Genomic DNA, 16,695 nt, shown 5'->3' with positions numbered 1-16,695 from the left:
AAATAAAGTTCTACTTAAGTGCTCACTAGATATTCATAGTAAAACTAGATTCCATAATTGCTATGGGGCTCATGGACCTGAAAACCATCATGACTGATGTACTGAGTCCTCAATGAATAATGGCAAGAGAATAAAGTGCTAATTTAGGTGCTCATTAGATATTTATAGTAAACCTAGATTCCATAATTGCTATGGGGCTCATGGACCTGAAAACCATCATGACTGATGTACTGAGTCCTCAATGAATAATGGCAAGAGAATAAAGTGCTAATTTAGGTGCTCATTAGATATTTATAGTAAACCTAGATTCCATAATTGCTATGGGGCTCATGGACCTGAAAACCACCATGACTGATGTACTGAGTTCCTATAGTACGTTCCTCAATAAATAAGGGCAAGAGAATGAAGTGCTAATTGGGTGCTCATTGGATATTCATAGAAAACTTATATTCCATAATTGCTACGGGGCTCATGGACCTGAAAACCACCATGACTGATGGACTGAGTTCTTACAGTACGTTCCTCAATAAATAAAAGAATGAGAATAAAGTGTTAATCAGGTGCTCATTAGATATTTATGGTAAATCTAGATTGCATAATTCCTATGGGGCTTATGGACCCGATAACCACAATTTGATTTAACATAAGAAGTGTGAGATATTATCTTAAACATTTATTTATTTTTTTACTATAATAATTGAAAATATTTGTCCTTGCAGGTTTTTAGAGCTTGATATATCTTCATCTGTTAAGTCGACAAAAAAAATCAGAGCTTCTTTAATGAGAATTGAATTTCCGACAAGAACAAAAGCTTCAAAATTTGATTCAAAATCAATAGTTCTACTGAAAGAAAACGGAAAAAAATTGTTTTTCGTGTTATTTAGAGAAAAAATTATAATTTCAGTGACCTCCATAAAGAGTTGAGATATCGAGCTGCACTTCTGAAAGAATTTTTGTAAGATTCTAAAAAAATTTCTAGGAGGTAAGCGAAAGACTGTTTTTATTGGATCGATCACTCCATTCATATAGACGAACCAGTTAAAAGTCATATTGCAAACGCCCGCTAATAAAAAATGATATGTTTTTAAAATAAGAAAGATATGACTTTCTTTCCAATTGTTTTTTGTAAAATGACGTTATTTTATTCAATTCTTGACGTTTTCATAGAAATATATTATTTTCAGCTTTCTCAGACGTGCACTAACGAAATGAATCGGATACCAACCCAATAAAGAACATCAACCACGGAAATTTTGATCTTAAAAGTCAATAGGCATTATGGAACTCAGGTGCACCTAATTAGCACTTTATTGCCACGCTTAGTTTATACCTGATTGAGCATTCGTCCTCATTTTCGAGAGACCTGATTTTTAGATCTGTTGTTTAGCGAAATTGGAAACTTTTGTTTATTAATTAGAACATTTTACGATCCTCACCGTTTAGCACTTAATGAGCACCTAATTGTGTTTCCTTAACATTCATTATTTCATTATTATTTTCATTGCGTTGCTAGCATTACATAACTTTGAGTATTGAGTTGCGGGGTAAGTTACAGAGCACCTAATTTTTGACTTCGGTACCTGAAAAGCACCTAAAAAGTACCTAATTCTGACATTTTCTAAATACGATTTCCGTACTTTGCAGAGCTCGTTTTTACTTGTCCCGATTACTTAACTGACATTTATATATTTCTTATCCATCCCACCCTGACTCAATTACCTACTCTCTCCTGTTGACTAAAGGGTTCCTAGAATAGGTGGTACAAACTATAGCGAAATTTACCTGGAGTCGTCTAAACTAAACTATTTTTTTTCGGCCTCCCGGTCAAATAGCGCCAGATGAAAGTGTATCCTTTAATTTATCAATATTGGAGTGAGAGTGGAGTAATATAGTAATAGTAGTAATAATAGATATACTACCTAGGCTAAAAAGTCTCGGACCTAACACATAGATGGCGTTGGTCTTGTTGGATTCACCGCTTTATCCGTTAGTACAGTACTAACCTTCAAAAGAAAGCTGTTGAAATTTCATGATATTCTATTCATAAGTTTGTGAGTTGTGCTAAGAGTGCTAATTTTCTTATTTTTAAAACAATGGATCAAAAACAATTTCGTGTTTTAATTTTACACTTACGGTTAAAGCGAAGCAATAGCTTGGAAAGTGTTATAATAAGGATCCTGCTCATCAGAAATAACAATTAAACGTTGATTTGCTGACTTAAAACGTGGTCGTACAGACACATCCCCCGTATTCGCCAGATTTGACTCCCAGCGTCTACTGGATGTTCGCAGACATAAAAAAATGCTCATCGGTGGAGGCCTATTTTGAGGCAAAAGATAAATCGTTCTACAAAAGTGGTATTGAAATGTTGGAGCGACGCGGGAATGATTGTGTGGCTCTTGATGGAGATTACGTTCTTTCTTAGGCCCGGGACTTTTCAGCCTCAACAGCCTTTCTTGGCTGTTGAATCGCTGTTTACTGTGTGATTCATGATTATTGCTAATGATTATTTGTACCTTTGTGTTGTTTGCCATTTATCTGTTTTTGTCGTGATATACACGGACTTTGATTTAAGAGAAAACCTTTCAAAGAAGATAAGAGAATAATGAATTGAGAAACTTGACGAGTTGAAAAGAAAGTTGGCAAAATTCAATCAATTAACATCCAACCTGATTCTGGGCCCTAAAAGAAAAGAGAGAACACATTTTCAAAAGTCAACTTTTGAGTGGGCACAGTGCTAGTTTTTTAGAACAGTAGTGTTGACATGGTACTGACATCTTTTCAGGGGAAAGGTTCTTGGTCTAGAGTTTAAGGGATCCTTCAATTAACAAAAGTTTGGTTCGGCTTGTTTCGGAAGATTTTAGTTCATTTAGTGTTAGAATTGTATCTAACAAACATAGTTTTGTAGTGTATTATTTTGCGTTGGTCGCGACATCTAATGTAAAGCTGGCAACGCCACACATTGTAACAGACAGTTGACGAAGAGTTCAATAAATGTCATAGTCGTGTTTATGTGTTCCTGTTATTTTCCACTTCCTACCGTTATTTAAACATTTAGAAATAATTAGAATGAGTTTGGTATTGTTTTTTGATTGATGGTTGATAGTTTGAGGAAATATAGAAAAGGTTTATTTTTTTAATTTAACGAAAGAATTAAACACAAATGAAAAGATTACATTTTTATTCATTATTGATAACAGTCATATTTAGTAGAAATCCTATTTCCTTCAGGTAAGTATAGAAAATAATTGTAACGAATTCGTTAATTCTTTTACCTAACCGAAAGATGAGTTTTGTACTTGAAGTGAATTGGGAACTACTTCGTCTTCATCCTGCTCATCATTTCCTTCATTTGACTGTTCTTTTGTTTCATCTACCTCGCCCATGAGTGCTCTGTATTTCTTTGCTATGGCTTCCCAATCGGTTACATGCTCGATTCTTGTAGTATGTGTTGTAAAACTCAATTGTGAGCCGAGTGGACTCAGATGTGCTACGGAAAGTGCAACAGATTCTTTAGGAGCGATCTGCCGACCTTTCTTGACTTTGGACAGCCATTTTGCTCCAGCTTTTGAACGGGGACTTAACTGAGTAGTTTTTTGAAAGCTCCCCATGAGGTGTACCAAACTCTGACGTTTTCTTGTTTTCACTGAAATGAAATCTGTTTTTCCAATCGTTACATGAATGCCACTACTTTTATATCGACGATAACTTACCACGTTTCTTACAAACGTCAACTAAGTAGAACAACCATGTCGTTATTAAATTTATTGGGGACGGCGCGGTAGTAGTCCTGTGCATAGAACGAATCAGCTTGCTTAGACCAAATTTCCACTCGATGTCTGACTGGGCCTATATAAAAAACAGAAATGTATTGAAGTTGTTGTATATTTCACAGACAACAATGAATAGTTTGTTGTTTCTCAGATGTGTCGATTGAAATGTGGGATCCTTGTGGAAGTAACAAAATGAATCAAAACGAGACCGATATACTTTAAAATTATGAAAAACTATGTCTCCATCAATGTTGGCAAGAAAAACCAAAATGGATTAGATTTTTTGATCGTGTGCCAGACATATATCAAAAATATGTTCAGACCATGTCAGTTGAAATCTGTTTTTTCCATTAACCAACATTTTCAGATCGTCCACTTGATAAATTATTCTTATTGCCAGACGAAGATATAGCCTTGACTCAAAGTTATCACTCTCATTTGCGAAAACCTTAGATTTCAACTGAACACTCACGCACTTACTCTTCAAGTATGATCAAGTCCGGAGATTGAAAAGGCCATTATTTTCAATTGTGCATACCTTTCCAATTTCCTGAAAAATCTATGATTGATTGTTCTCAAAGATTCCTGTCCAAAAACTGAATTTTATAGATGCTGAATATTCGTTTCCCTGATAGTATTAGGATTCCAATGGCACCAATACCTACAGTTATATCAGTTTACTTCTCCATTCAGACAAAATGTGTATTCGTCGCTGAATGTCCATTTATGCATTAGGATGGTTCAATGAATTATTGCTCGTGGTTTTGAAAAAATGTGCTCAAAGGTTGTCAACACTGAGCAGTTGATGCCAACGACACCAAAAACAATCATGAAAAGTCATAGAAAAGACTCCCCAGCAAACACGCTACATCGTTGATAGGTTTTGCGAGGTGGCATATTACACTTTATAATTCCAAAATAATTGTTTCTTTTATTCAGAACAAAGTTTGTTCATAAAAATTGGAAGATACTGAAATTATATATTTGAAACATATTCGAATGTATACAATGCAATTTCCATTGGTTATTATATTTTTGTATATTGAAAATTGTCACAAAATAACTTACTTCGTATATATTTTTGTTTTTGTAAAACCTAACAATAATTCATCTCAAAAAATGAAGTCTGACCGATGTGCACAAATTTGCAAGCTAAGCCCATCACTAATGCAACCGCTGACAAATACTAGAGAGTATATATGACACCGTGAGAAATACGTGCAGATAGACTAAGATTATGAAAAATTTCACTAAGATCCATGTCAATATCAGCCTGCCGATCATCTTGGTTTCGTTCAGGATTGGAGACCTGCTCCCTTACCCTTTTAACTGATGTTTGTCAATATCAGCGATTTTGGAATTCATTTATATAATCATGAATTTGTCACAGAAATCCATCGAAAGAGTCATCCATCGTTCCTGATATGGGGTTACAAATAATCTCTAAGATAAGGAAACATCAAGTAATCTTGACGTAGGAGTCAGGTCATGAGGTTATTCTAGACAGTGAGGAAGGAGTTCTTCTTTGAAAGAATGGAGCTAATTTTCCTTTATTTCTCTGACTGAAATGAAGACTTCATTGATGATTGAAATGAAAGATCTTGTAAAAATTGTCATTATTATGAATCTGGCATCAAAATTTCAGGCAGCAGAAGGTTAGGTTGAACAAAATTTATTTGTAGCTTTTAGGAAAAGGTTTTGGCATTCTACTTCTTCATCTACACATCTTTCTATAGAGTTACCTTTTTGAAATTGATTTCTCCCTTCATTTCTTTGGAAGATTTCTACATTCTTTTGTATAAAGATGGAGAAGTAGAAAGCCAAAACCTTTTCTCCCAAAAATTAATCTCTCCTAAAAATATACCCCTTTCAATTTGAACAAGATTCTTATGACTGGAATTTAATCAAATACGCGAGTGACTGTCATTACGTACCGTCATAGTTCAGACTCATTCGTGATATGAAGTCGTAATTTTATGAATGAATTGATTGTTTTTTCTTACAATGTTATTCAGATTTGGTACTGAAGAGCCGATAAGGCAAGTGGTTTATGGCGAAACATCGGGTGTCTACCAGTGAGGATGACATTGTTCCATCTAAGTGAAATTTTACCTCTTTCATTTACTATATTGTGTAGGAATCATGTGAATGATACCTGGTTCAATTCCATAAAGAATGTTTGGAATACGAACCGAATAGTTAAAGGTTTTTTTTGGATGATTCAGTGTTCTAATAAAATCATTTGTTTCGAAAGTATTCTTTTATATGGAAGTAGGTAGCTGTTTCGAAAGGGCTTTTTCTTCCAGTTTGTGTCTGAACGTATTAAGTTACCTTTTTGAAATTGATTGCTTACTTTCTTTCTTTGAAAGATTCCCACTTTCTTTTGTATAAGGAAGTTGAAAGCCAAAACCTTTCTTTCCCAATAATTGATCTCTCCTAAAAATATAATGCTTTCAATTTGAACTTTAGTAGTTGTATTGTGAGTCCTACGTAATTTATTATTTACTCGTACAACTGACCAGCTCGCATTTTTCATAATTGAAAGGGACCCTACTAGTAGTTCTTGTATATGTTTTCAATTCGAACATATTGTGTCTGAGATGAGCTAAAACTTCGAAAAATATAAGTATTAATAATATCTAAGTCACTGGCTTTTTATAAGCATTACATCCATTAAATCTAATGGGGGTAACTTATGTTGATATCTATATTTTATACAAATCCACCTGCAATAAACGTTTGATGTGTGTCCTTCATTATCAATTTCAACTTTACGGATCTTGTGGTAGACATATACAGGGTGGGGCACCGAAAACGAAACAGATCGAATATCTTCAAAACACATGTGTTCTGAAAAAAATACAAAAACACGTCGGTTTGTAATCCAAGGGGAACATCTTTCTATCATAACCTCAACTGTCATACCTCTTCCCCCACCCCTCGGTGACTATCACCCAAACAATTTGAATAGGCAAAGTAGTATGTGTGACACATCGTTAAAAATGTAATTTCATAAGGAATTCACCTATGTCAATTTTAGCTACCTAACTTTCGATTTTGGCCCCTTCTTGCGGAAAAAAAAAACTGTTCCGTATTTCAAATTATGATACTTTATTCGCAAGCTAATTTGACATAAATTCGGCGACAATGCATTATGGAGTTTTTCTTGGGGTTTATCAAAATGGCGGCTTCACAATGGCGGACAAGATTTGCAATTATGGTCCGATTTGATTCAAAATTGGAAAGTGGTGCTTTTCAGGTTCGGAAATTATGAATTGTTTTTCATCGCAAAAAATTAAGAAGGTGGCTCCAAAATGGCGGACGAAATTTGTAATTATGGTTCGATGCAACCCGACACCGAAAACGAATTCTTCAAAACACATGTGTTGTGAACATAATGCAAAAACACGTCAATTTCAAATCCAAAGTTTTTTATTATACCAATACATAGGCCTAGTAAGTCAATTGTTATTCCAAAGGTACGAATGTCATCAAATAACTTCAGAAATGCTCAAAAATGTCAGACGGCGTTTCGAGAATAACTTATACTCATTATTTATGGCAGTTCATGGCGAACACTTTGATTATCTACTGTGAATTAAAGTGGTTTGCGATGATTGGATTATGTTATTTTTTCAATTGTTGTTCTTTTTTCGTGAATTGTTCGCACTACCTTTCTAAATGTGAATTGAAAACGAAACAGTTGTTTTTCCTGCAATAGAGCGCCAAAATGAAAAGTTAAGTAGCGAACATTCACATGTTTGAATTCCTTATGGAATTACTTTTTCAATGCTGTGTCACACTTAGTACTTTCCCTAATCAAATTGTATGAGTGACCAAGGGGTGGGAACAGAAGTATGACAGTTGAGGTAACGATAGGATTTGTCCCCGTTGGATTTAAAATTGACGCGTTTTTGCATTATGTTCATAACACACGTGTTTTGATGAATTCGTTTTTGGTGTCGAGTTAAATCGAACCAGAATTACAAGTTTCGTCCGCCATTTTGGTGCCACCATCTTGATTTTTTGCATTGGAAAACAATTCATAATTTCCGACCCTGAAAACCACCACTTATTAATTTTGAATCAAATCGGACCATAATTGCAAATCTTGTCCGCCATTATGAAGCCGCCATCTTGCATTTTCCCTAGAAAAACTCCATAATGCATTGTCACCGAATTTATGTCAAATTAGCTTGCGAATGAAGTATCATAATTTGGAATACGGTACAGTTTTTTTCCCGCAAGAAGGCGCCAAAATCGAAAGTTAGGTAGCTAAAATTGACATGGGCGAATTCCTTATGAAATTACTTTTTTAACGATATGTCACACTTACTACTTTCCCTATTCAAATTGTTTTGGTGATAGTTACCGAGGGGAGGGGGAAGAGGTATGACACTTGAGGTTATGATAGAAAGATATCCCCCTTGGATTAAAAATTGACGTGTTTTTGCATTTTTTCCAGAAAAGATGTGTTTTGAAGATATTCGATCTGTTTCGTTTTCGGTGCCCCACCCTGTATAACACAATCGTTTTGAGAATGACTCATACTTGTCACTCAACGTTTGAAGTGTTTCCTGTAAATATCTCAGCAGTTTGAAAATAGAGGCGAATAAGCACAGAGACAACAGGTGATCATGCAGAAATAAAAATATGCACAAAGACCTAGATACACAAGCAAAGCAATAATTATTGTACAGACGAAAACAACACTAGGTATGCATGTACTACGGTCATAACCATCAAGTCGATTGTACCATTACTGCAATATTTGAGGTATCCCACAATAAAACTCACTTGAAAGATGTGAATAGAAAAAATAGTGACTGAGAGATAAAATATTGATAATTATAATACTTTTTAGCTAATTTGTAATGATCCAGTCCAAGAGAACTGGTGCGCTTCAGCGAACTGAGTTGCGTGGATTTAACAACTAAAAAATTTTCATACTCTGAGATCCCCATGACTGAAAAAACTACTTATCTCAAGTTTTCGATCTTTACTGGTTGATAGTCTCATGTAATTACTATAGATGAATATCATCTTTCACATAGGTATTCTATTTTATTTTTTACTTTTTTAAATTATTGACTTCATATATATTGTGATTGAGATATAGCTCGTGTTGTGAAATAATTTCAATTAGTCTTTGAATGAGTTACTTTTATCTACAGCAAATGAACTATCTAGTGGAGTTGTGAAAGAATACATTCAGCTCACACAAATTTGCATGGGACAGCTTTACAAGCAGCATGAGGGTAAGGAAATGAGCAACAAGTTTTGTCCTTTCATGGGTAGGTTTGAAATAGAAGTAAGATAGGAGTTGGATTACTTTTCAGAAACATGGATTCGATACGTGGATGATGTATGTGCCATTTTCGAAACGAAAAAGAGTAGGTTAAAGGATTTTGTAATTTGTCTCAGTAACAGATCATTGGATGTTCTAGTAATGAGAAACATCGATAAGAGTGTTCAGAACTTTCTTGTCTATATGCTGGTTATGTTCTCTTCGAGCAAAGAAATATATGATATCTAGATAAAAGTTACAGGGAGATAGCTGAAAGTAACAGATAACCTTCATGGTAGATAAGTTTATCAGGAACAGAAAATTTAGAGAACCTTCGAATTTTCAGAAAGATAAATACTACAAATCTAAAGTTCTTTCATACGAGTACAAGTTTATGAATGTTTTCGAACGTTTTGAAATCTCAATATGTGGAATGAAATCTATGAACGGTGATGAAGGTTCCATTTGATCGTGTGTGGTATGAGTGTTTGCTGGAACGACTCATTGGAAAAAAAACAAGAATCCAATATATTGCTTTGCTGACGACAGCACACTTGTTTCGTCATTCCATTTGGTTTCCAGAACATCGACTGCGGATGCACGTTTTCACCGGCAGCAGGAGGTTGCATATCTTAATGAGGATTTCGAATTGAAGTGAGAGTAATCAGGTTCAATTCAATACCACGAAAACTCAGGCATCAGTTTTCTCCAAAGAGATAAATATCTGCGAACCGGAGACAACCGAACCGATTAGTTTGTTAGGAGTTGAAATGGCACAATCATGTCGCTGGAATTGCGAAGACTGCTTCTGAAAAGCTTGGAACCAATACTGTTCCGAATCAGAAAACTGTACACACCTCAGCTTTATATGCTTAATGAAGCTCAGATCAGACCTTCTTTGGACTATTGTTCTCATGTATGGATCTCCGCCTCTGAGCATATCCTGAAGCTGTTGGATTCAATTCAGGAAAGTGCCATCCGCCTAATTGGAGACGGGAACATCACTTGATAGTCTGGAACATCGAATAAAGGTTGGGAAATTGTCTCTCTTCTATAGATACTTTCTCGGGAAGTGTTCAAGTGATTTGGCACATTTGATTTCACCAAGAGCGGTTCATATCAGAAATACACGACGGATTATGGCTGTTCATCATTTTGAGGTTCAACTCAGTACACCTCGAACATCACTCCTCAAGAACTCTTTCATTTGGAGAACTGCTTTTATGTGGAATAAACTCTCTTAGAATGTTTTTCCAAGTGGAAATAATTTTGCACAGGCACCGCTCTTAGAACGCCTCAAGGATTTTTATGTTGTGCTTGTGTTTGGTTTTAAAAAAATTCCTAAATAGGTTATTGTTGGCACTTGTACATAATTACAGGAATTGAAGAAATAATAAATCAGTCAGGGAGTAAATAAAAATAGGATGATAACATAGTATTAGGACCCTCAATATGCACACAATCATGTATATGCATAGGAAAACATTAACATTGTTTAATGATGCCTGCCCCTCATGATGCTTGTAAGGAGTAGTTTTAGTCATCTTAGGTAAATATTAGATATCAATCGTTATGCAATATATTAATTCGTGTATATGCATATAAAAACATTAGCATAGCTTGTAGATGCTTGATCCTGATGTTGCTAACTTGGTTAGCGAAACGCGCGACGAGAGGCAGCACTTTTCTTCTGGTGGGTGAAAAGTGTTTTCAATCGATTCATTTAACGCCAGGGATTTCCAATTCCAGTCATCAAGATGAATGCTAAATTTTTGGTGGAAATTTGAACAGGATTAATTGTTATGAGACAAGAACCAAAAAAGCTTGGCTTGGCACTGAAGATACTTATAGATGAAGCAAAAATCAAAAAACTTGAAATAAATCAAGAAAAGACGAAACACATGTTTAAGTGAAAAAAAATAGGCTTATAGATAATATAAAAATTGCGAAATACGCATTCGAAAAAGTAGAAAGATTTAATTAGTTACGAGGAATAGTTGCGTGCACAAATAATAGCACCGCAGATATGAATGAAAGAATACGTGCGGGAAATAAAACTTAAAGGAAATACCAACAGATATTGAAGACGGGGACATTAGTAGAGATACCAAAATAAAAATATACAAAGAAGCAATTATACCTGTCATAACCTATGTATCAGACAATGTGCTTCATCAACAAAGACGAAGGTGAATTGAGAATTCTAGAAGAAATATTTTCAGGAAAATAGTGAAACCAAAAAAATCCAAAAAGGAATATCTTGGCGATTATTCAGTACTGAATTAGGAACGGAGAAGACATTGTTCGATTCATGAAGGCTCAAATACTGACATGGTTTGATCATGACCAAAACCGAGTAGAGGCAATAAGGGAATTTCTGAAATGAAAATCTAAAAATACGAGGCTAAGAGAAATGCTGGAATGCAGATGCGATGATATTAATAGGAAGGACATTCGAAACTGAAAGAAGAAAGATAGGAAATGAACTCAATATGAAAAAATTACATAACAATCTGTGAAAGTAGATAATGTGAAACAAGGATTATGTAAATTGATCCTTTGCGGAAACCAGATCAGAAGAGTCCACACCAATGGCTGACAGGCTCTTACAATTGCTATAAACATCGTGATTTCAAATTTCTAGAGTTGAGTTGATAATGTTAGCTCTAGGGAATCTCAACTTGAAATGATATTAGAAGGAAATGTGAAAAGTGTACGACATTTCATTGAAGTAACATTTCAATAGGTCGTTTTTGAAAAGGAGCATACTCAAGATGTCTTGTTCACAGTTGTGTTGGCACGCATATTATTCTGTTTAGGTGAAAAACTTCTCCCTCGCATCCAAACGGTAGGACCCCTTTCAGAAAAGAAACGATGATCATTACTGAACTTTTCTTCACAGCCGACTGAATTGTGTTCACTTTCACGCTAACTATCAGTTACCGCCATGTATTGGGCAGTATAGCATCCTGATCTCATTATACCTAAGAAGGGTAATAGAAAAACTGAAAAAAATAAATGATTCATTTGGGTATATACATCCTCTTTGTCTAGAAAGGCCAGTTGAAGGTGCCTTCGTTACCTTTGATTCAATTTTGCGAGAAGATCAAATCAACGCAAATTCTTTATTAATTGACAGATATCATTTTCGTCATTTAACGAAGAGTGCCACAAAATAGAAAAAGTACTAAAGTTTTCGGACTCGATAGAATCTTCAACTTCTTCATTATCAAAGATAATGAAGATGTGTCCTAGATACATGGTTTTTGTTTTCCTATTATCAAACAAACATGTTAACTATTCATTTAAAACAATACCTAAGAAGGGGATTCAACACTGATACACTGATCATCAGCACTTTGTAACATACCTTTTCTCGACGAGCATTTAACCTGCCAGGTTGTTGGTCAAGTTAAACATTTCACTATTACTTCTTCTAATGACGCCAACTTGGATAGTGAATTATGTGTTGAAACAATGTTAGGTACAGTTCTGGTGTAACAGTTCTGGTAAAACAACTTTCTAAAGATCTGATTTTGTGATGTAGAAAATTGTACGCTGAATAATATGGACACGAGAGCGGTAGAAGAACGACAAAAGTTATTTACGCAATGCACATAGAGTATCAAAATATGAGAATGATTTAATCTGTGGATGTGAATAATAGAAGTCGGAAAGATCGAAGTTAGAGTCCAAATAGTACAGAAATTCTCACGCTAAAACTGCTTTCAATATTCAAGAGAACTCGTTTTTTTACAGAAAGATCACTTAGATAGAAGGTTTGAGAAGATTATGAGTTACTGTTGCCATAGAATTGGGGGTTTGAACGTTAAATGAATGAGTTGAATATTGGTTCAGGGTTGCAATATTTCAGATTCTTGCGGTATCATCCAGCTGGTTTGTAATAAAAAGTGGGTGAAAATTATACAACAAAAGAGTCAAGCTGAATTTTTTTGGACATGTTCAGTGCTTAATACACTTCTGAACATTTGACAGATAAACATTTTCAGTTTTTTCAGGAAATATGTACTTTTTTATTTGCTGTTGCTGTCACTCATCAACTCCTCTAAAACTTGATTTTGAAAATCTTCCTTACATTTTTGTAATACACTAGACTATGAACCAGCAGAAAATTATTATTTTTTGTTAACTTTCGGTGTTCGAAGCGATTGTTTCTTTTTTTCTCGTAGATGATTTAAAAAAAATGAGATATCCTAAAATCACTTGAGTATAAAAATAAGAAATCGTAAGTACATAAACTGATATACGCCTTGAAAAATTATAGTACTGGAATAAAATTTGAAGACAATCAAAATCAACCAATTCATCAGGTCACAATCATACAGAAAAATTATCATAATCTGAACTCATTCCACAAGACTACTTCTTTAGATCAGGTCAACAATAATAATATAGTAGATATTGACTGCGAAAAGTTTTGTGAAAACTCCTATGCATTTTACGATATCTCAATTAGATCAAAGTATAATTCTAGAAGAAGCATGAGACATTGAGGAAGCATGGAGCAACATGAATCTAGCTCAGCTACTTGTCAAATGAAGTACGTACACAGTAGAGCCAGGATGGGCGTATACTGGCATACTTAGATGAGTCAATAAGACTTTCCTCATCCATTGATTTGGTATCGACAAAAATAAATCACTATCAAAAAACACAAATACAATAGTCACTGCTTATCAGGATTGTCACTCAATTATTCATTTTCGTACTAGAGTTAAGATGATTTAGTAACAAATTCAGTGATTTTGCAACTTTTGAATGTGCACATTCTCCATGCCTAGACAATCTTTGGACTGAACTTGATACACAGATCAATCAAAGTTTGACATGAGATTTTAAAATGTACTTGAAAACAGTAGTAAGATAATCAGGATGATCCAATTACGAAAACGTAATAGATGGTATTTCGACGTACCAACCCAGTAAAAAATATATAATAGTAACAAGATTCATTACAGAAGTGATAAAAGTGGCATCCCTGCTGCGTACAAAGTTTGCCTCGACTACATTTGCTGGCGAACTGTTGGTAGTGGTGGATGCTAACTGACCATGTATAAGGTATTCCAACTAATTTGAAGCTATGGACGATAATCAAATTTACCGATATGACCACCGATTGATCTGTTGGCTTCATTTATTGAATCGTTAGTACGCTTATATTGATTGAATCCATCAGAAAATTCCTGTTGAATTCGAAAACTCGCCTTATGTGAAGAATCTGTGTAAGGGTACGAAGACAGTGAGGCCGGGATGAGCGCTAGTGGCCCGGATGGTTACTTACTCGCTTGCTGTCACCTAATAATCTTTCCACTTCAAATAATAGACTAGTGCACAGTAGGTCCTGGCAGGTTACCTACATGAGCGCAGTGAGTCAGATGGAAACTAAAAGAATAATTAGGGTACGAACACAGAGGAGCTGGGATGAATGCTAGTGGCTTGCTTACTCATTTGCCACGACATAACAATCTATTCATTATAAACAACGTACCGGTGCACAGTAGAGTCTGACAGGTTTCCCAGATGAGCACTGTGAGCCTTGATGGGAGCTAGAAGAGTTTTTACCACGATTCTTTACATACATAGGTCGTATGCCTAGTGCATGAGTCAGTTGGGGTTCATCACTACGTCTGTCACTGTCTGCCACTGCCACTGTCTGTGTTTTTTAGTAGAAAGTATTTTTTGTTGAACTCAATGGTTGCAAGAACATTTGTTGTGGATGTGTTCAACAAAGTTCCGCTCTGAAACCAGATCCACCTTGACGTATATTGGCGAAGCGGTTGAATTCATTGTAAAATGTCGATATGAAATAAGCTTCTGTGCTTATAAGCGCTAACGTGTTTCCCCTATTTCAGCCAATTGCTAAACTATCATGCGAGTTTTTAGTCTTGAGTACTAATATGCGTCCATCCTGGCTCCACTATGTGGTATCCTTTCCCCGATTTCTTACATATCTCTGAGCTAGGTGGAGTGACTAGTGCATGAGGCAGTTGGGATCCGTCACTACGTCTGCCACTGGTCTGCCGACAACGCACTGTAGAAGAAATATTTGTACACAGTTATTACTACAGTTTGGTTTCTTCTGGTAGGGCAACATTTTTTGTCGTAACACAATCAATGAACGTGGAAAGACTTGTTGGGAAGACGTTAAAAAAAAATCGCTATGGAACCAAGCCCATCTTGATCATCCTAATCAGCATATATTGACTATAGGGGTAGTATTAACTTTGAAATGGTCGACAACAAGCGACTAAGCTTGTGAGCGTCAACGTATTCGGTCAAGCGCTAATCTAGTGAGCCAGTATGTCAGTATGCGCCCACCCCGGCTCCATTGTGTGTTGTACCCTTCACATATCTCTTAGCTTCCATTCAGGCTCACATCGCTCATCTAGGTAACCTGCTAGATTCTACTAGGTGCACCAGTACGTCATTTACAGTTATCTGGTGGCAAGGAAATAAGCTAACGTCTAGACTACAAGGATGATTCCACTGTGTTCGTACCCTTACTTACGTTCGTAAGTATCGGTCAGCATATTATATCAACACATCGAGAAACACCGAAAACGAATTCAAAAAGTACCTTTGCCCAAAAGGGTTGATTATTGGAATGGTTGACGGCCTTTGGAACGTGGCTGAGGTACGCTTTGAAAAATGAGAGTCCTGGAATAACATTCGAAGAAATCAATATTCAGCAACTACAGCATCGGTACCTTATTACGCCATGTCATACAAGAAAACTATATAGGGATTATTTCCTCAAATTGATCAATAAACTAGAAAAAATTAAATATAATAAATCATGATTGCAAAAGATTTCTTCGCTTTATTCGAAAGCTATTGTTACATCTGAACTGAATAATACAAAAAGGTGACAATTTCTTTTTGTTAATGCTCGTAATTCCATCTATGAATTCCTAATTTCGTTATAAGTGGAAATTGCGAGTTTATCCGATAAACAAGAAATAAAAATATTACCATATTTTGATCGTTGCATGAACTTATTTCAGACTTGAGGTTCTATTTGAGAAGAAGAAATTAACGAGTCATAAATTTAAATTCAAATATACATAGTACTAAACTTCTATAGTTTAGAATATGAATCTGTTATTTTACTAGTTGATTCAGAGTATTGAAAATGTTATGAAAACAGGAAAGATCTATGTAGGAATATATTCGAAATTATATTCACATACATACAGAAACTACCAATCCACAATCCAGAACAGTAAAAAAATAGAAACTACCAGAAGGAGGTACTAGAGGAAAACTACAGATACAATGAGAGAATAATTGCAGTCATGGTAATTCAAATCCAGCAATTTTATAAACTGGTCCATGTTTACCTGAAATTCAAAAAGGTGTGGTATCTATGAAAGAAGCGGTTGGAATTAAATAAATGGAGAAGCAGAAATTAACACTTTTGAAGAATGAATTCAAAAGCTCTAGATTTATTTCTCTAAAAACAATCTCATTTCGGCAAAAATTGATTTTATGTTGTAAAGGTTTCACCTGAGTTCTAAAATCATTTTCATTTTCATATTACCATCAGGTAAAGAGCAAATCTTGATTAACAATAATAGTAAACACAATGAGAGGAAAATATTGTGGTATTATACT

General features: G+C 35.1%; 1 protein-coding gene across 6 annotated transcripts in view; it reads right to left on the bottom strand.

The window, feature by feature from the left end:
- Positions 1-3,164: 3,164 nt before the first annotated feature.
- The window catches only part of LOC111510663 (no mechanoreceptor potential C), a 53,354-nt gene continuing 39,823 nt past the window's right edge, over positions 3,165-16,695 (bottom strand). For 2 of the 6 annotated variants that reach the window (XM_074173229.1, XM_074173228.1), the window contains exons 14-15: positions 3,714-3,849; positions 3,165-3,658 (exon numbers count right to left, since the gene is read on the bottom strand). In XM_074173229.1, the coding sequence (XP_074029330.1) occupies positions 3,276-3,658; positions 3,714-3,849 (519 nt within the window). In that variant the 3' untranslated portion in view covers positions 3,165-3,275. The remainder of the gene's footprint in view (positions 3,659-3,713; positions 3,850-16,695) is intronic. The other 4 variants (XM_074173230.1, XM_023166594.2, XM_023166595.2 and 1 more) reach the window with 3 other exon arrangements.

Source organism: Leptinotarsa decemlineata, unplaced genomic scaffold (genome assembly GCF_025532065.1).
Source record: "Leptinotarsa decemlineata unplaced genomic scaffold, Ldec_3_MD MMD2_tig00000218_RagTag_RagTag, whole genome shotgun sequence".
Lineage (NCBI taxonomy): Eukaryota > Metazoa > Arthropoda > Insecta > Coleoptera > Chrysomelidae > Leptinotarsa > Leptinotarsa decemlineata.
Note: the sequence above shows the minus strand (reverse complement) of the source record. Positions and strands in the feature narration are given on the sequence as shown.